Source organism: Metopolophium dirhodum, chromosome 8 (assembly GCF_019925205.1).
Source record: "Metopolophium dirhodum isolate CAU chromosome 8, ASM1992520v1, whole genome shotgun sequence".
Classification (NCBI taxonomy): domain Eukaryota; kingdom Metazoa; phylum Arthropoda; class Insecta; order Hemiptera; family Aphididae; genus Metopolophium; species Metopolophium dirhodum.
In genome coordinates, this window is record NC_083567.1 from 26,899,154 (window position 1) to 26,921,078 (window position 21,925).

General features: G+C 31.0%; 1 protein-coding gene across 3 annotated transcripts in view; it reads right to left on the reverse strand.

Annotated features, from left to right (window-relative positions):
• Nucleotides 1–10,377: 10,377 nt before the first annotated feature.
• LOC132950792 (carbonic anhydrase-related protein 10) overlaps nucleotides 10,378–21,925 on the reverse strand; it is a 108,417-nt gene continuing 96,869 nt past the window's right edge. For 2 of the 3 annotated variants that reach the window (XM_061022353.1, XM_061022354.1), the window contains exons 10-12: nucleotides 18,547–18,592; nucleotides 14,931–14,973; nucleotides 10,378–11,630 (exon numbers count right to left, since the gene is read on the reverse strand). In XM_061022353.1, coding sequence (XP_060878336.1) covers nucleotides 14,936–14,973; nucleotides 18,547–18,592 — 84 coding nt within the window. In that variant the 3' untranslated portion in view covers nucleotides 10,378–11,630; nucleotides 14,931–14,935. The remainder of the gene's footprint in view (nucleotides 11,631–14,930; nucleotides 14,974–18,546; nucleotides 18,593–21,925) is intronic. The other variant, XM_061022356.1, reaches the window with a different exon arrangement.

A 21,925-nucleotide genomic window follows, 5' to 3' on the forward strand; every position in this document is an offset into this window, starting at 1 on the left:
ATCGCAAAACAATTATCAGTGAAAAACATGCGACGCGAGCAGCGATCGGACTTGATTCGTTTCTCGATGCCATTATCGTCATTATCGTGCGATAAATTATTAACAGTCACATCATTAATCAATTCAACGTTGATTAAAAATTAAAAGTATATTCATTCGAACGTCATTTAGGCATTCCGTCGGAAAATGTAAAATGAAAACCAATAAGCTTTTGCTTACAACTAAACAAAAATATATCCAATTTCTATCTGTTACGCATCAAATTATTTTAGTACCCAGATTCGTGCGATTGCATGCACCGCGTATGTTAAACAGTAGTCCCTATAATGTCTAAAATCATCCTAAATATCACCGCCGTTAAAAATCTAGACTTATATCTATAATGAGTAGGTGCACATATAGGTATAATTTATAAACCTAATTAAATGATGTTTTTTTTTAAAATCTATTTACAATAATTATTATATATTATAATGTCAGACAACTAAAATAAATTATATGCAGTTTAATATTTAAATTTTTTGAAATAGCCAGCTTTTTCTCTAACCTAACCTAACTTAAGTAATAAGTATTATTATCACAATAATAAAATGAACATGCTCTATTTTTTACATTAAAAAATAATCAATTTAAAAACTTAAAAATTCAGTTCCATAACATAATTTTAGATTCCGAGCCGAGAGATGAACCAATATGGTTTTATAATGATGTGTGTTTTTTAAATTAAATTTTATTTTTTATTTGAGTGTCATCACCTTTTAGAACAGTAAAGATGCTTGGATTTTCTTCAACAGCATATTTTCTGATATAAAAGTGAATCTAGTTGGTACTATGTGGGGTGGAAAGTAAAAAAATTACCAGTAGTTTTCAAAAGCGCTGTGATAAACAAAACATTTCAGGAAAAACGGGAATTTTCACGTAAAATCGGTTTTTGTCAAATTCAGTTTTGGTTTTTGGTGTAAGTAACTCTTAAACTAAATACTTTAAAAACAAATTGTATGTACATGCAATTTTTATTGAATGTTAATATTAGCATTTTGTTTACACCACAAAATATTTTGACTTGTTTTGAGCTGTTTACGGACATTTTAGGTACCTATCCAATTATGTCAATAACATTTTATACGCTGGTTCAAAAACCTTGAAAGTTTAATACAAGACTCCTAATAAATTGTTACAATTTTACAATGGCAGTTGAAAAATATTAAAAATACATTGATACAATTTTTTTTTATAAGCAAATAAAGTTCGAATTTTGACAAAATACGTAAAAATCACAAAAATCTGCAAATTGTTTTGAGTTAGAAATTCATAAAAATTTTTATTTTTAAATCCAATATTTGAAAATGTAATTCAAGATTGCTCATAATTTTGTCTATCTTTATCAAAAAAAAAAAAATGTCTACCGGAAATTCAATTCAATTTTTGTGTGCGTTTAAAATTCAAATTTTTATAACGATGAATATTCACTGGATTTGTCAGGCAGTGGTTTTCTTATTATAAAACGAATAATTGCAAATATTTGAAATTTACACCATATGTTTATTTTATCGATTCCTATATTTCATAAAATTTTCAAAATATTTTGACTCATTTTGAGCTATTTACAGGTAATTTCAAAATTAAGTTTTTTTTCTATAAATGTTAATACAATTTTATTTGTCGGGTAAAAAAGCGTGAAAATGTAATACAATAGGATCTTGATTTTATATTGTTACAATAGTAGTTGAAAAATATTAAAAATATACAGTCAAAATTTTCTTTTTTCGTTTTCGTAAGTTCAGTTTTTGACAACATTGATCAAATGTAAAATTAAAAAATGATTTTGTATAAAATTTGTATCAACTTTTATAGCTAAGGATTGAAAATTTAAAACAAGGATCCACACTTCCACCTAAGTAAATTATTGTCTTATCAAAAAATATAAAAATTCAGTTTTTTTTACAGTTATTATAACTTTAAACTTAAGAAGACTTAGTTCTTAGAACTCCAAGTTTAAACTTGCAAAAAATTAAATATTAAATAACCAAGAAAAATAATTTTATTTATTTTGTTGTAATTTAAAAATATTATTCATGGGTACTTGAAGCTTAAGTATATTATTATATTATACAAATAATATTAATTCAACTTACCGGCTACTGTATGATTATTAATAATAATAATAATATCAATGTAATATAAAATATCCTAGGCTGACAAGTGATAAACCGTCTCCATTCAGAATCGGTTTTCGTATACAATTATAATATTATCATAATATTATATCATTGAATTCAAATGTAACACCATCCATTAGAGTCACCCACTTGTAACCTACTGTACAGCAGAGCGACGTCCACTCATCCGCTTTTTTTATTTTAATTATCTTAATGTTAATTGTTATCATTGCGTAATGTATTCGATTTAATTGGAGTTTTCTCAAATATTAAATTCAGTCGAATGAAACGACTTTAAACATATTGATTTGCCATACGGATATGCTCAGAGTAAAAAGCTACTTTTGGCCTTTGGGTCCTCGCTGCAGTATACCAAAAATACTAAAAATGAAAAAAAAGTTTTGTTTTTTCGATCACTACTTACAGTATCTTTACTATTACATAAATCACGTATGATAAGTGAAAATTGATTTACAAGTTACCTTAGAGTGTAAAAATGCGTTCGAAACGTAACTATAAAACTAATATTGAAAAATACACGTGTTATAATATTTAATTTTAATTTTCCGCTCCGAAAAGAAGTTAATTTGCATAAAAAATAATAAATATCAGAGTTCGGCATAATATTATCCTATAAGGAAGCGGTATGAATTATTAGCGTACCTAATTAAAATCAAGCAAAGTTTGTAATTTTGTATTACGGTAAAAGTATTTTGTTCGCGAAAACTGTTACAACAGTATTACTAAATTGTTTAATATCTATTTTGTTACCACTTGTAGTTGGGAGTTTTAATACTTGAAGTTTATTAAAATCACAAGACTATGAAGTACTAAATTAATATTAATAAATGTACAAAAGAAATCAGACAAACGGATTTTTTCTTTTTCTTTTTTTTTAATTATTTAATTATGATGATTATAATCGACATAAAACTTTGAACAGTTCAACGTTTTTACATTAATTGTATAACACCTGCACAGACACAAATATTTTAAATCATTGTATTGTATATTACTGTACATTTAGTTACGTACTCAAGTGTGATTAATTTAGCATCATGTGACCACTTGATTATTTCGAAAATTATATTTAATTTTTTCTTTAAAAAATGATAGGGTTCGTTTACAACACAATCGTTCTAGGTATAGTGCGTCTTATAACTCGTTATCTATTTTTTTTTCACTCACTTGTCAACATTGTGTAAGGACGAAAAAATAAGTCTCGCAGACAATATCACTACATACTATATAGGTAGGTAACTATAAATATTATTATAAGCAACACGGACGGTTCATTGTCTAAATATCGAGTTCGAAACGGAATATCGTTATCTACACGAGTTTGTTACTTGTCTTATGCGATATCAGAGGTCGATTTTCGATCGAATCGATACGGTTGACTGAAATAAACCATTGTTTTTTCATAAATATATGAGATTGTAGTAAGTATATTTTATTTTTTTTTCCCCTCGTTTTGAACCTACAGCAGAGGAGGAGTCTGTTTGCACAATACACTACTCCTCTGCTGCCATCGTTCATCGACGAATAACATTTATCACAAACAAGAAATCACATACATATATACATATAACGAATAATTGACCAGGAAATGGTCGACTGAGATTTGTCACCTATAGTCATGCCTAGTCTCGTTTTTCGCTCCTATTCTCGACCCGGTGTCGCACGCACCCGCCGGCCTGGAATCTCGTTTTGCTGATTTGGAGCGGCTCCTGCTTCATTCTCAGCTTGTCTCGCATCCTGTTCCTTGAAGCTAAGTATGCCTTCAATCATTTCATAGAAGGCCTGCGTGGCGCGCGCTGATAGCCTGTATTCGATCGTTAATGTAGATCGGGACGTCGGCGGGACCACACAGCAGATCCTGTACGTCCTGTACTTGGAGTGAAACAACATAGTATTATAACGATAGGTATAACGGGCTTTGTGTTTTTATTTTTTTTTTTAAATTTCCACGAGAAAAGAGATTGAGCAATTTCGTATTCAGCTGTCAAGCCTATAGGTACATGCAGGTGTCAAAGTTAAAACATCGATCGATTTTTAATTACATCACACGATAATCTGAAATTTTTCGTGGATTTATGACCAATAGTTTTAACTTAAATTCTATATTTTGGATTTCCTATGAGTGTAATAGACACTATACTCGAAAGTGTCAATTGTGTTTCATTGTCAAGCTCTTTATTTCCTGGGAGAAAAAATAAATATTATGTACATAAATCAAATAAGAACTAGAAAAAAATCATATATTTATAATGTCTACCAATAGCAGAACATTTAATTTTTTTTAATTCTATCATGACAATAAAATTTTTAAATGCTATTGTAAATATTTTTTGAAAGTCTCTTATACTATTATTTTATCATTATTATTATTATTATTATTATTATACTGTTAGTGCTTTCTGAATTACACCAAAAAATAGATTTTGTCGAAAACTAGTGTAGAATTTAATATTCCCGTTTTTCTCGCTGTTGTTTTGTTAGTTTTTACGACGTTTTTATTTTTATCCCACACCCTCCGATTATCATCCAGGTAAAATCTCCTACCAAAAACTACCTAAATGTTTAAGATGGGGGGGGGGGGGGGATATTTATTAAATAATTAATCAATTAATCAAACAATATAGTATTGTCGTATTACAAGTTGCTATCGTATAACACTGTATAAATACAATAATATAGACCAGTTAAACATTTAAAATAACTCTACATGGTAATTATATTGAAGATTAAACTGTATAGTGTATGTAATACGGAAATCGTGAATATTATAGCTAATAAGTTTTTTTTTATTTACTGTGTTTTGTTTTTAAAATATTCCAATCATTGATCCGATTCAAAATATACATAGCAGTCGGTAAATGAAAGAACTTGAAAACTTTTAGCCAAAAAGTTATTTCAAAGACGTGATTATGTAAGACAGTTTGCCTTCGAAGTTCGAAGTATTTACTGGGTCCCCAATCGTTGCGTGCGCGCAATAAACAAAATCAAAAACTGAGAAAAAAATTAATTAATAAAAGATTAAGTGTCCTTGTTTGGCGTCATCGATCCACCAAAATGATTTAAACGACCAAATTCACTGCGGTCTGCTACGCAATACACTTTCCGTACACTTGCAAGTCTTGACACGGAGAGACCCATCATTCGATATCTAACTAAACTCTCAACCACTGCCTCGATATATAAACGTTTTTGAAATTTCTTTTTTCTGAGCAGAGACGGATCCGGATAGCTAAGATCTGGGAAGGGTGACACTTGTATAAATGTACGCCAAATTAATCGCAACACAGTATAAGTTTATAGCTTCTACCTGTTATAGTTGTGATTACATTTTTTAAATATATTTAACTATCTAAATTAAACTATTTGATTAAATGTAATTTTTTAAACGTGGAATGCTGTATTCGTAAGGTCTGAGCTCCGGGGGGGGGGGGGGGGAAGGGTTGTCCTCTTGCTACAGTACTAAATCCGTCCCTGGAATATGCTAGAACAATATAAATTGCGTATAATAAACTATAGTTACGGTCATACGCAGTGGCTGTTTCAGTATTAATGCATAGAACTATAATAGGAGGAAAATTCTGTATAATTCGATGTAGGCCAACCTTTTTTTTTGTTCTCTGCGCAAATATTAATTCAAATGTCTGTAATGCACTCAGCGATCACTCGCCGGACTACGTTACGTTTTTCAACTGCGTATCACGTATTTGCACGAATGGACATACTACCTATATATAGTTTAAATAAATAAAATCAACACGCTTTGTGATGGTTAAACGTATTAAGAAGTGTAAATAATAGTATAATGATTTATTGCAGTACTTGTACCTACTTTATACATTTTAATACAATAATAATAATAATAATAAATTATTGGTTATATCATTGAGTATATATTATACTCAATGGTAATATTCTACCCGAAAACAATATACCTGTAACTATGGCAATAGACCCAGTGGTAATCGTTCATGTTGTGACTATAATATAGACGTCTAATCATAACATTTTAAGACCTAAAATTTAGAACGGTAGACTGGACCTTATTCTACGAGCTTGCTTACCCGTATTTATACGCAGTCGGCTAGTGGCATAATTATTATAGATTTAGGGTTTCCGTGATTATGAACTGAAAGGGGTACTTAAAATTGGGAACGAGACAATGCACAATCCGATTCGGAGTCCTAGTCCATATGACCATTAACATTATATTTCATTGATATACTCTCCACCTCCTCTTTTAAAATAACCCTTGATATAGTCCATTGAATATCACTCACGCTTATAATCATTAAAAAAATGCTTCAACAGTTATACACCTAAAACACCATGGCTACAAGAAATAATGCATAGAATATTCTTAGTATATTTTTGACTGATTTCATCATATTCTTAATCATTGAATAATAATATGTAAATGAAAAAATATCGTAATACCTAGGTACTTGTCCATTAATTATTTTTAAATTTAATTTAATCCACCCTACATAATATTATATAAATATGAGACATAAATTATTTCGTGGGGAAATTGACCGGTTTGTATTCGTAAAAACATAATATTACTATATTTTAATAATGTATTGTACAGTATCTACAATAATTATCAAACTGTTAACAACAAACTATAACAACAGGTAGGTAATGAAAGACCTAATTGATTTATATTAAAAATAAAAAGTAAAACTCACATTGAGTACAAGTACTACACGTATTAATGCATTTAACTCAAGATAATATTATCGACTTACGCAATAACTCAATCATTCAAAAGTATGTAATACCCATATGCTTATTATTAATCCTAAACTGTTATAAAACAATTGTACGCTGTTGTTGAAACTTAAATTAATATTGTAATTTACTCGATTTTTTTTCCGATAACGCAGTCAAATTTTTATCACATTTTTTTTTTGTAGCTCCACTTAAATATTGTCCCTATATCGTAATATTTTGATGTGCACGCATCATTCCATATTTCCATGTATATAGGACGAACAAATAATTTGCTTTAAAATATTATTAATCAATTCCACGAATATTATAAATAAGCGTATTGCATTATTTTACGCATATAGAAAAAGAATTTTAAGTAATTTTATGATTCTTATCTGATAATAAATAAGCTGTAGTACTTGGTATGAAAGTTGACACTCTTTATAATATTATAAAGTGTCATTAGATAACTTACTTATAATAATATTTTATTAAAAAAAGAAGTAAAGAACGAATAAATAATAAATATTATATTATTTTTGTAGACTTTGAATAATAACAAACGAATGTGGGCCAATTTTGTGGGCCTGCTGCAAGTGCACGTGAACAGTATTCACTTTTGTTAATCCAAGTCTTGTTTTGTATGTCATTCAAAATTCAAATAATGATTTTACCAATTTTTCTAATATTGATATTTTTCACTCTTTTACGTAAATGTATTAACATTTATCCCACTAGCTCGCCTACACAGTACTACGATACACCTATAATGCGTTTAATACAATAACGACATACTATACACATAACTGCGGATGAATAGGTTTAATACGGATCTAAAAGATATTGAACTCCAGTCGACAAGCGTATACTTTCATACTTTTTACACTAATAAAAGTAAATAGTTGTTAAAAGTTCAAGAACCGTGTATATATACTTATAACTTGGTGTATATAAGCAACCAGACCGGTAATACAATTTAATACAACGGATAAAAAAAAAATTACGAGCAACTCTGATCAGGTAAATACTTTTACACATATAGTAATAAATAATAATAAAAAAAAGTTATTACCCAGGTACTTCGCAATAACCAATCCAATTATATTAATCATATTAAAAATGTATGTACGCGTATAACGAAAAATAGTTTTTCAATTTACAACATTCTTCGCAAGATTTGCATTATAATATTATATACTGATGAACTAAAAATATGTTTGTAATATTTAGCATGATATTACAATGAATTTAAGTAGTGGAAATAAAACAGAAAATGTCATCAGAGTCTATAGCTGATATTATAATATAATAATATCGAATTCAGAATATTAAATCACTTGATATAATATTCAGATAGTAATCTGTTGTTTTTTTGGTTTACTATCATGCTTCAGAAAATAATTATAATAGGTAGGTATAACGTCTTATATGCATAAACAGTTATTGTTTGTCCACCTAAACTTTTATCATTATATAATTGACCCATGTTCGGATCTGAATCTATGCATGATCGTATATACTTACTGACAAATGACAATAGCAATAATATCTTTATAAATCTATTAATCTAACATGACAGGCTTAAATAAATGGAGTCACATACTAGATTTTAAAAATTACTCATTTTAATTTCCGTTTTGAAAACTTTAAAAACATAATTTGCTTATTAATTTACTGCAAAAATAGGTAGTTCTCATTGGAAAAAAAAAGTTTTTATCCGTACTTAACATTACTTTTATAACGGTATAAAAAAATCCAATTAAGTTTTTGAAAATCCAATCTTAAGAATAAAAAATCAGAAATTTAAAAAAATGAAGGATAACGGAGGGGAGAGACTGCGGATGAGAGTACTTGGTAGATTAGTCGCTGTATATTTGATTCAAGCAAACAGGCGGGTAGCCGAGTTCACCGACTTGACGTGTAGGTACATTGTTTAATAATTTAAACATTTTATCGGATTTTTTTTTTTTTTAATGGAGCGATTATAAAATTTAAATTCACATGGAATTAAAACGTTTTGGAATAAAACAAAATACTGAATCATTATTTAAAACTAAATCCAGATTATACAGATTTGGTGAAGTATACTACTTCTGATAGTAGTATGGTACCTATATACATTTGGTTTATATAACACGCGTGTTCCTTTATTGTTTATTTGTATAGAAATTAACTACACCATGAAGATTTAAGAACACGATATCTTAAAAAGTTGTTTCCATGCACCTAAACATTTTTTTAACGCGTAATGACGGAATTGCGTTGTAGAGAGAGAAACAAATTTAGTTTGAGTAAAAATCAAGCGTGGTGCCTACATAATATGATAGGTTGCCATACGAGCATACTATACATACTATAATAAGTATCTGATACAGCTATGCTGCGTATAGGTAGTCTTTTTTAAGTTACTTATGATTTATCAACAACAACAGAATTTCGGCATTAAAACATGGGCAAAGAACATAATTTATTCTACAATTTAAAACATAATATGGATTATGCCTATGATTTGTTTTTTTTTTTAATTGGTTGGTGGAATGAACCATAGAATTTACCAATACTTACATAATATGGGTCAATACGAAAATATGACGATAATTAATTAATTTGCTAGTTTCTCTAGAGTCAAATATATTGTCTTAATATTAAAATAGATAATACATCGTGTCTTAATGCCTAATGGATCTCCACTCGAAGTCTTCTCGGTGTGCCTGCAGTTTCTTTGTAGAAAATTAAAATTAAATAAATCTTAATCTTTTTTTGAATTTAAGATAATGATATGATGAAATTTATCAATTTTAAACAACGAATATTATGTAATAATTTAGTGTTTTTTTCACCTGTAATTTATTTTATACGGGTGATGGGTGTGCAGTAGGTAGGTACTTTGTGGTGGAAGTATCGCCGAGCAGATATCGTTATACGATTTTATATTCGGGTAAAAAAATAAAATAATGTAGGTACGTTCATAACGACGACAATAAATAAAATATAACTCTCTGTCGGTAAAACGAAAAATGGTAACTGAAAAAACATAATTATTTTATGCGCGTAAGTACTTACTTCATTGCCATTTCGCACGGTATCGTTCGTAGTCGTCATAATATTTTATTTCACGTTTCATGTTCAGTGATATGACACGATTTGGGATGGATACCGAAAGGTCACGTCATTATCGTGAAAAATAATTATATTATTATTATATACTGTATCGTATTTACACACCACTGTACTATTATATTACGTCAGGCCCGCAGTCGTGTGGTGGTTTTCCTATAGGTTTTCCGCGACACCGTCGATCGGAAACCACTGATAAATCAGATCGATAAAACACTTAGTTGTCTCCTGGACGGCGTACTATAATTATTACAACAATGGCTTGAAATGTTACATTAAAAGTAGGTATATAATGTGGACGGAAATCGTTGTTGGTTTAGGCACCTATATATAATACATGACAATATATTATAACTGAAAACATTCGTATTTTGCGAATTACAATTTACAGTTTATTAACTTTTGCGTCGAAGCAACACAATATTCATTACCAATATCGTGTTATACAATAATAATTATATTATAATATAGGTACATGACACGCGAAACAGTGCCCACACCACACTGTCGAGTAAAATTTAGTTGTAATATTATAATATTATAATAATATCGTTTTGTGCGCGTTGTTAACAACGCGGTCGACGATCAATGTATTATAATAATTGCTTATTATTTTCTTCTGGGACATATTATTTCAGCGATTATGATTATTTTACAATAACCACCTGTATAAAACAATAATTATATCGAGGGGGGAGGCAGACAATAACAGTTGTACACACTTATTATAAATATAATAATATCGTGGTTGAACCGGCGTATACACACGCCAGCTATGTTTTACATAATAATATTATTATAATATCGCGTTATAATGTATTCGGTATAGTTTCCGTCGGTGCGATTGTTTTAGTATTATTCACCGTAACGTTTCGCACAGGTCAATAATAATAGTAATAATAATAATAATAATAATAATATAATATATTATTATGGCGGTACAATATTATTACAAACTATTCTCTAAATATATTATATTATATATATATCGTACAACATAAATCGTAAATAGTAAATCAATTTACATAATAATATAATAATATCGTAGCATAGTAATAATAATAATAATTGTTATACGTTTGTATAATAATAATAATAATATGTACATTAATATTTACGAACGGTGATAAAACAACAATACAAAATATATTATATTGTACGGAATTTAAACGACCACGACGACACGATGATGACGACGACGACGATGACCATAATAATGATAATAATAATATCATATTTTATGAACACAAATTTATAACTCCCCCCCCCCCCCCATCATCAGCCCCATGACCGTCGTCGTCAACACCAGACGAGTCGTCGCCGTGCACAATAATACTATTTGATATTATTATAGATAGAGGCGACTAACAACAGGTAACTAACGATAAGTATTACTAAATATTATGAAGGAATGATAATATAACATTGTTGTCATGGTTTGCGGCATGTATTTTTATTCGGTCCTAGACCGGTACCGTCCGTTGTGCGGTGTCGAGGAAACCGTCGCTGACAATGTGCTGTTCCGGTCGAACCGTCGGAAGCCGGAAGAAACGGTACGCGAGACGATGACAACGGTTTCGCAGCAAGCCTTATTATAATATCAAAAACCGCCGGTGAAAACTAGAATATTAAAAAAATAATAATAATAATAACAACAGTAAAAACAATACTAAATCAAATAATAATTTATTGCAAACCATAGATAATGGAAGAATTCTTCTATTATCTATGTTGCAAACAGTACGAAATAATTACTGCATGTCGATTAATTGTATCGCGGGGATTATACGTATAGATAATAATATTATGTACAATAAATTATGTACATAATAATATAAGTCACAGGAAATGATTGATAATTAGTCGTAAAATTAGGTTTTGGTCAATTTTAGAGTTTTTTTTACATGATTACTTATAGAAGTACCTCTACGGCTCTACCTATGATGAAGTAGCCTTATTATATGATACTTATTGCCTAAATGGGTATATAAATTATAATACTAATTACTGCGATAGCTTAGTCATTCCGTTAAAAAACATGATGAATTTAGATTATTTAGAATATATAAATGAAATATATCAGAACCAAGAGTTAAGTTTATACTGTCTTGTTGATTTGTCAAAAATAAACGATTTATGTCCAACACGTACTGATAATAATTATTATAATAATAATATTGACTGTACTGTTTAACTGCGTATCTAAAACAAGCCTCGTTTACATCGGATACTATCAGTGTTCAGACTTATCTAGATGAATATCTAGATAATTATTTATTCATCTTTTATCTTATCTAGATAAATAGTTACAAGGTATCTAAACGTTCATCTTAGATAATTTTTTAACTCATCTAAATGAATTCATCTAGATACATTTTTTACTGATAAAAATCGTGAAATTGTACAAACGCATTTAAATATTTATACAGGTTCTCAAACCAAGTTTATAGTTTATAAATAATGTAATTATTTTTATTTATATCATCATTATTATTATTATGTTCCCAGTGCCCAACTAAAATATACCTAAATTTAAAATCCATTAAAAAAAACTTGTATCTTTTTTTTATCTTTATCTAGATAAATATTAGTTAAGTTATCTTTTATCTCTATCTAGATACATTAGAGTTGCATTATCCTTATCTTTATCTAGATAAAAAAACTACTTATCTAATCCGAACACTGGATACTATTATAGGCACATTACACAAATCGGCTTAACGAGTACAAACCAGCTCTCCGAATCGTACACGAATGATACAACTATTATTGATAATATTATTCGAGCATATGCGCTCATAATATCAAATAGAACAAATAGCCAATAATATCGTACCATAATATACCCGGTATACGGTATACGTATGCATATATTATAAATTATAATACGCTCTCGTTATATGGTGGTGTTCATACATAATATATTATTATTATAATTATCAAGGGATGGGGGGGTGGAGGGGTTGAGGGTTAAATTAGTATTATCACCGTTATTGCTGCGCATCAAAATATTATACAGTTGCAACAGAACGGACGGACGGAAAACCTTTTTTTGTTTAATTATTTGTACAGACCGGATGACGTGATAATATCGTTTTGATCGTCATTTACGCCGAAATTGAGTAGACTATAATTATTATATACATATTATTTAAATATTTTGCGCCGGACAATTCATCGGAAATTCAAAAGGTCACATAACCCGTGCAAATATTTCACAAACAATTTTATAAAAAATATTATTACAATATTATAGAATATAAAAAGCGGGTAAGTACAGCGGGACGGAGTAGGTTAGTGGTGATGAAAATTTGTCAATCTAACCATATTCGGTCCTCAGACAGGATAGTGTATTATTACAGTTGTATGCGATTTGAACGCAACGATTGCATTCAATAACAAATGGTTCTGAGCGCACGAAAGAAATTTATGAATCATAAATATGTATCAATAAGTAACCTTTAATAAGTTAATTGTATATTAATATACCTAGTGTGAATTAGGTAATTTTTAAATTTGATACGTTTCTATGGGACCAAAACGTTAAAAAATAAATGTTGGTGGTTTTTTCCGTGGCGTTTAAAAACTACTGATAAAATCGAAAAATGACCTGTTTAAAGTACCTCCTTTATTCAATTTTCTAAAAGATAAGATACTATAATATAGTAACATATTATGTTGAGATCGAAGCACTCCTTTCTGGTAGAAATTTTGTTTACAGGATAAAAAAAAATAAACATAATTGTAAAACCACAAGCTTCCTCGCTCAAATCTAAAATGTTGCAATAAATAGTAAAAGTGATTTACTTAACTAAAATTATAAAATGTCCTTAGGAATACAATGATAATTGTATACTTTTTATTTTATTGTCGGGTAGTATTTGCATTTTTGATTTGTCAAACGATCTTACTCGTAAAAATGAAAACGGAAACTGGAATAAAACGGAAACTGGAAACGGCCGTGGCATGAATACAAGTTGGGGTAGATCGTACACACAACCTTGCTAATTATCTATACACATCTCCCAATCACTAATCACTGAATATTAACTATAAACATTAAGTCGAACATCCCAATGGTTTTTTGCGTGCCAAAAAATGTGCTTAAAATAACGCCATCTACTACCTCTATATAGAAATTAATGCATTTATAAATTTATATTATATATTATTATTTTAAAATAACCTAAATTAAAATCAATCAACAAATAAATAAATAAATAAATACAAAACATAAATAATATAATATAATATAATAACACCACCACCGTCATGATTAACAAATACGAAATAAAATGAATGTGTCGATGCAGGCCAGACAATATAGACGCTTGTGTCATTTTATCAATACACCCGCCTCGTATTAGGTATAAAACGTAAGCCAGCAATAAATTTCAAATAATAGTACGTCCAACACATTTTTTACACGTCTTGTTTGTTGAGGTATTGTATCGTCGTTGCATAATCAGCAAGAATTTAAACTACATATAGGTAAGTAGTTGTATTCAATTTAAAAAAAAAATATACGGAAACCGTGAAAAACATTTACCTAAACACCACCGATCGCTTAATAGGTCTTTGCTGTTAGCCGTCTACCAACTCGACCTCTATATCTCTCCCAACCACCGACGATTTATACGATCGTGACCGTCTGCGTGGGTCTGGTCCGTAAAATAAGAAATTATCATACACATACGTGTATATAATTATAGACAGATTGTATTATACAAGACATTTTTGTATTTAAATATTATTTTCATGTTTTCCTTTCGGGAAGTTTTGGACGATCGACTTATTTTTAACGTAAAACGCGCGGGCCCAACGAATTTATGTTCGATAGTATTTCAAGGGCTTAGGTACTGATAAAAATATCGCCTTTGCCACGAAAAAACGACTGACATAATATGCAATATAGTTTACCAAAGTTATATCTGGTACAACGAATCCGATGTCCAATCGTTGGCTGAAACAAAAAAAAAAACAAAAAAAAAACGATGCTGATGATGATTTAATTTATAACAATCATAGAGAGAGAGAGAGAGAGAGAGAGAAAGATAAAGACAGAAAAAAGGAGAAGACGGAGAAGTGGAAGAAAGTAGCGACGGCGAATTATATTCGAGTGATGCATAATTTCCGCTGCTACGCAACTCCATATAGGTACATGTCTGCATCATCTTTTTTTCCGACCGTGAGGAAAAAACGCCAATAATAATATTTCTCGAGGCGTCAAGAAATTTGCAGTGACTATACACGCACTGGAAGTGTGTATGAGCGCGCCGAATAAATTGAATAGAGTCAATTTTATTTACTTTTATTTTTTATTTGTTTTTTTTTTTGTATTATTATTATTATTATTATTATTATTCCAGGACGTGAGAAGCGTTGACAACACCGAGTAGATTAAACAACTGCGAATGTACGGCCGACGGAAAGGTTACGGAGCGCGACTACGGGGGACTAAATAAAATAGGATAAAAAAAACGAGAAAAAAGAAAAGTTAACGACCGCGATGGGACAAAGTTCTGCCGGGCAATATTTGTATTCAAAGAATTTTTCAACCTTTGAATTTTTTATGAGCGAGTGGTAAAAAAGTTTGTACAACACGCGCGGAGTATAAATAAATATAAAATGCATTTAATTTTTCTAATTTTTGAACGTTCAACAGCAAACCACATCGCGCGATTATTAGGTATATTATTATATATTTTCCAGTGATCGTCTCGTTAACGAGATTGAATACACGCGCTTTATAAGCTCTATGAAAAATAGTCATGACTATAAATGAAAAACGATAAAAAAAATGTGACAAAATAACTATAGGAAATTAAAATATGTGAATTATTATAAAAATGGTTTTGTGAACGAACAGTTTTGTGTACAAATACATATTATACTAAAAGTTTCAAAAACGAATTTTGAAAATGCCAATGCACTGGGAACGGGAAAACGTACTTAAACGTTTGTATTATATATTACTGTCGAAAGTATCGGCGCGCGTACGTGATGTAGATAATATGTCGTTTTCATAGATAAGACGTCTCTGCCATAAAATAATATTATATATAATATGGTTTTTAGTAGTATAAACTACTATCGTCGTGACGTAATCGACTTGATGATTTGTCTACTTTTAGTTGTTTCGGGGCGTCGTTCATCACGTAGATAATAATAATATTATAGTCTCGTCAGAAAGTCGAAACTCACGGAGAGGAGAGCTCGAAGGTATTATATAGTCTGACGGCGCTGATTTGTAAGTTCGCACGCGAACATGTCGATCGTGTCGTAAGTCGAAAGCCGTCTGACGCGGATTTTAAAGGGTTAAAAAACAGCGGGCGCCGTCCGTCGAGCGAAGACCACATAGAAAGGGGTGCGACGGGGTGCCTCTATATGTATGTGATAGTGAGTACCTCTCATCTCTGGTGCAGTCGATTCGCGATTCTAAGCCAAAACGTATAATAAATCTCGCCGGTGCGGCTTAAGTCAAAACTTTGCTGCAGGTCTCGCCATCGCGGCATCGTATAACAATAATAATAATAATACTGAACGGTGTACGCACCTCTATACATTATAATATATAATAACATGCACGTAGGTAGTCTAAAAAGTAATTCCGGGTATAACATATTATTATTATATTATATATACCTAGGTACCTAGGTACTGCAGATTGCGGGGGGGGGGGGGGCAGGAGAATTGATACGATTTGCTCTCGGGTATCACTTTGTGACGGATGGGACGTAGGGGCGTGTGCAGTGCGACCGTGTCTCGCTAAGTCCGGCTTAGTCGGGTCAAGTTTTGTTTGATAATAATTTATACGGTCGCGCGTATCGAAATAATATTATCGGTGTTTGTGTTGGGGTGTACCGTGAGAGCCTGCCGGACGTAGGTTAAAGCAGGAGGGGATCTATAGTAACCGACATGTATATACATATTATATTATTATATACCTATATACGGCTCGCGGCGTAAGTTATATTATTATATTATGTATTGTACATAGCCCACCGCGTATAGCAGTAACGATATTACCTATACCGCGGTAACCGTAAATTTCGCTTTTAAAACGTCTAATTTTGGTGAAATAATTGAACGAAACCGCGGTGGCGTACTTAACCCACGGTATATCGGGTCGACGGGTCTCCTCGTTTCCCGCACGAATAAATTGTCATTAAAGACGTTCGATAATGACACGTCGTACCTGCGTGTAGCTTTGGGGTCCACGCAACAGCGGCGTTGCTTATAATAATAATGATCGCGGCGGCGGCGGTGGCAGCGGTCGTCGTGAAATTACGTTAATAACGAGTAGAGGTATTGCGGTAAAAGTTTTCCGAACCTTTCGACCAGGGAAACGGGGTGGCAAACAACACTGCAGCGATAGTGCAGCAAAGTATAATATAGCTTTATGTAAATAATAATAATAATAATAATTACGTCCCGATAAATCACAGACGCTATTTCATACGAGCGTATATCATGGCGTATATTAATATACTATATTTATATACAATATAATATATTATACATATATATAGCGGACAAGACGATTACAATAACGTAGATCATTTTCGGTGATTGATGAGAAATTAACTTCCGCGGCACATTTCGCATACAAACCAAGTGCTTTATTGTTTGTGCTGAAACCCCTAATGAACTACATCTGCCACAAAGTTGTCAAGTACAGCCAAGTATCAACTACTATTTGCAACTAGTGCCTATAAATTCAATTTAGAAATCTTGGAAATCTTTTTTTTTATATACATTTCTAAATCTTTAATTTTTCAAATATAGAGATTCTATTAGTATTGGTTGCTTAATATTACAGTTGACAAGTTGTTTCCCTAGCACGCTCACTATAAATCCTTTGTAGGTTATTAGGTACTAATAATGGATCATCATTAGGAGTTTCTGCACAAATTATAAAACTTAAGCAAAAACCACCACAAACGCAGCACAAAAGAAAGCCCTTGATTTGAATCAAAAAATCGGAGGTGGGGGTGCCAGAAAAATGCCTCAGCTGTGATTGAGTTCGTTTTAATCCCTGAAATGCAGTAACATCAATATAAACTCGTGTAGTATATATATGTGTGCATCACGATATAGTGACTGTAACGTGAGACGGAATAAGACTTGGACAGAAATCACGTTTCATCGTTTCGTTTGCAGCTTCCGCTGTTGTAGCGGATGGACTAACGAAAAATTTCGTAAAAGTTCAACGAGCTTGCCAAGATATGAAAATATGAAGCATTCAAATAAGGATATTTTTTAACGTATCAAGCTAGCATTAATAATATAAGTAGTATTATATTATTATACCTTTTCGTTATGACGAGTGACACTCGAGGGATGTGACGTAGAGAAAATTTTTAATGTTGAATAAAAAAAACCACGTTTGTGACTCAAAAGCGTACTAATAGATTATCATAATAATATTATTATACAATACGCGAGCGCGTTCCTTAAAACCATATGACATTGTGGTATAGTCTTACAAAATAATAATATATAATACGTTCAAAACGAATTTATGTCCACTCACCTTTGTAGTACATGTTTTTGTGCATGTTCAGCTTGCAAGTCTTACCCTGAAACAAGGTACAAGTCTGTTATAGAAAAATAAAAAACGGTAAAGACCGACACACAATAACATAAAAAACATTTATATTCAATTATAGCTGGCTGCTGGTGGTATTATATAATACCAATATGACAGTGTCTGCGGTGAGTTGGTACACGCTCTGTGTACCGGGAAAAGTAGGTAGGTACTGACAATTTACTTTATATTGAAATTACCTTTGAATTCGTAATTACGTCTTATAGTAACACACTAGGTATAATAATATTATGGCGTATACGACAAATAGTTGGAAGATTCAAATCGTTCGCTCTTACCGTTTATTATAGTACCGTATGATACATAATATAAAGTGTCAGAACTTTTTTCGAGGGATAACTATTTTTTTCACATGTAAAAACACACATATAAGTACTTTTTAATTTTTTGTTGGAACGAAAAATGTGATAAGTGGAATTTAAATCGACTGGAAACCGATTTTTAGAACTTTTTCATGTAGTGGTGGAATAGATATTGTTCAAGGAACTTCTCAAACAAAAATTTACACTTTTGCCAGATTTACAAAATTTTACATAATTCAATATTAAAATACCTATATTATAATTATTTTAATATGAAGTATGAGGTCGTACGTGCAGCCAAATGAATCCAACGTCATCGAAAGTTTAAGTTGCCACCCAACAGTTTAAATAGCTATCGTAAGCGTTGACAATATCGATGTCTTTAATGATACATTACCATATTACATAATTGATAATACTATAATTATTGTAATATTGTATACGTCTCGAATGTCTCATAAAATTATCTTCATAAAAATAATCAATGTACCTAATTCTATGCGGTCTTTCTAATAGTGTTATTATAGGTCGATATGTTTTTACGGTTTATTATAGAAAAAATCAATCGAGATTAATTTATTCCAACACGATACGTTTTAGTTTTTGAGAACTCCTTATATACTCTATTGTCTAAATTATTCTCCAAAAAAAATAACCCGCTCTAATTTAGACAACAAACATACCTACTTACTATTTATTTGTTATTTTTATTATTTGAAAAAAAAGATTTAAAAATATAATAAACAATTCACCACACAGAGGCACCACTGTTATCGATACTCGAGACTTTTAGGAGTTTGGGATGCATACTTTGAGGCACGGAACGTGCAGTATTATTCCTATTATAGCTTTTCGACAGTTTAAGCTTTTACCGGTTTTTTTTTATTCTAATGGCCGACGTGTAGGCCAATATATACAATACGAGCATTTGAACACGAGCTCATAGAATACACAAATGCGTGCGTGTAAGAATTCTTTTTTATCGGTGCGTATATTTTTTTTTAAAACGTAGGGGAATGTATAGGTAGGTACATTTAAAAAAGTACATTCGGTATATAATATTATTATACGCATTATGTGGGCTGTTTTTTTTTTATTATTTAAATCGACGCGTACGGTTCGTTTACTCGCGCTCGAGGGACCGACCGCGACTGAATCTTCGGCCAAACCGTAAATCGTAACACGGCCGACGATATCATCCACACGCAGTCCAGCCGAAAAATTCACCTGGGTAGCCGTGGCATTCCCCCCTCCCCAAAAGCAATTCTGTTACACCCATTTTGTTTGATATTTTAATGAATGTGACTAGAATTTATGATTCACAATGTAAAAAATGAAATTATTGAAGAATTTTGGATAGATTAGGACACGTATATATGAATAATCTACTATCGTATTTTTGTTTCTCCCAAAGAATTCATATAATAACATTAAGCTATGACGTGCTGGGCGGAGATTGAACAATAATCCTCTATTCCTGTCGTCACCATTTTTATACAACTCAATTGAATCTACGGAGACTGTTTGTGCATCGTTATATTATTATATTCTTAAGTCGTACAATTTGTTATAGTAGATAAATTTGGTTCAATTAAAGTATCGTAAAATTGTTCGTATGATCTTATAAAGATGACATTAGTAAGGAATTGACTGGCAGAATGTTATCACCGAAGGAAACAATTATTGAAAACAAAAATTTAAAAAGTAAACAAGAAATGGCTTCTTTTATATTGATCAACGATATTGTAACATATTACTTCAAATGTTAGCCACTTGTATTATATATTTAACTCTTCTTAGTACTGTATCAACAGCATGGAAAGTGCTAAATAATAAATTTCAAACTATTTTAGAATCTCTCGGGGCCTTGGAGCGAGGATCGACTTTCCAACACGACTTTACGCACAGAAAAGATTATTCGAGATTCTGTTATCTAAAAATAAATGAAAAAAATCTGTATTTATTCAATTTTATACTATGTTAAACATTGAACTAATATTGTTCATTTTATTTCAAATTTTGACATTTTTATTGGTGATTATAATATTTTAAAACGAAGTGGTATTATTAATTTCTTAATATTATCTAATAAAATATATTAAGTAATATTATTGAATAATATATTAGTATATTACAATAGGTACAATACTAGGAATTCATAGATTTGGAAAGTATATTTTGTCAAAAAAATATTTTTGTCATATGTTTTAAGTGAATCGAGTGGTTTAAAATGTAAATAGTAAATAACAAATATTTTATTTGTAGAAATTCAGCCTTAATAAGGTAATGATTCCCAAAAGTACCGTTTGTTCCATAGCGAAAAAATTCTAGTTGCGGTGACCACACAAATACACGCTTGTGCGGTGTCGGGCGTGGTTTAATCGCTTGTTACGTCGCCTTATAATTTAGCCAAATAGCCAATGCATGCTAATAATGTACTATCCACTCATACGCTTATTGTAAAAAAAAAAAAAAATGTTTCCATCGGTTGCAGCTCGTGCAGAGTGTGGTTCAGACTTGCAAGATTAAAAACAACATGAAAACATTTCGGAGTACAGCGTGAAACTGAATACGTCAGTGTTGGCTAGCCAAACGATAATTGCTTCCGATTTGGTGTAGGGTTTCAAACGCGTTACGTTTCCGAGATCAGCTGATCGAAACTATGCGTAATAATAACATGTAATGTTCACCCGGTCGGAATCGTTATATAACACGCGCGCTGAAAGTTGCGACTGAATTTGGGTGACAATTTTTGTTTTGTCTCGTATGTTTTTTAAATATTGTTTGCTTGCAGGAGTTAAAATTGAATACAAATAGGTTTGTACTATAATATTAATATAGCGGTCGTTATTCAATGGAAATCTATTTATCGTAAAATGTCATGACGCGTGATCCACCCTGCAATTCGGTTCGAGAAAGAAACGCGCGATGGTTGAAAGTAATAAGACGTAAGGAGTAAGTAAAAAATAAATAGGTTACTCTACGAATTTGTTCCAAACAAA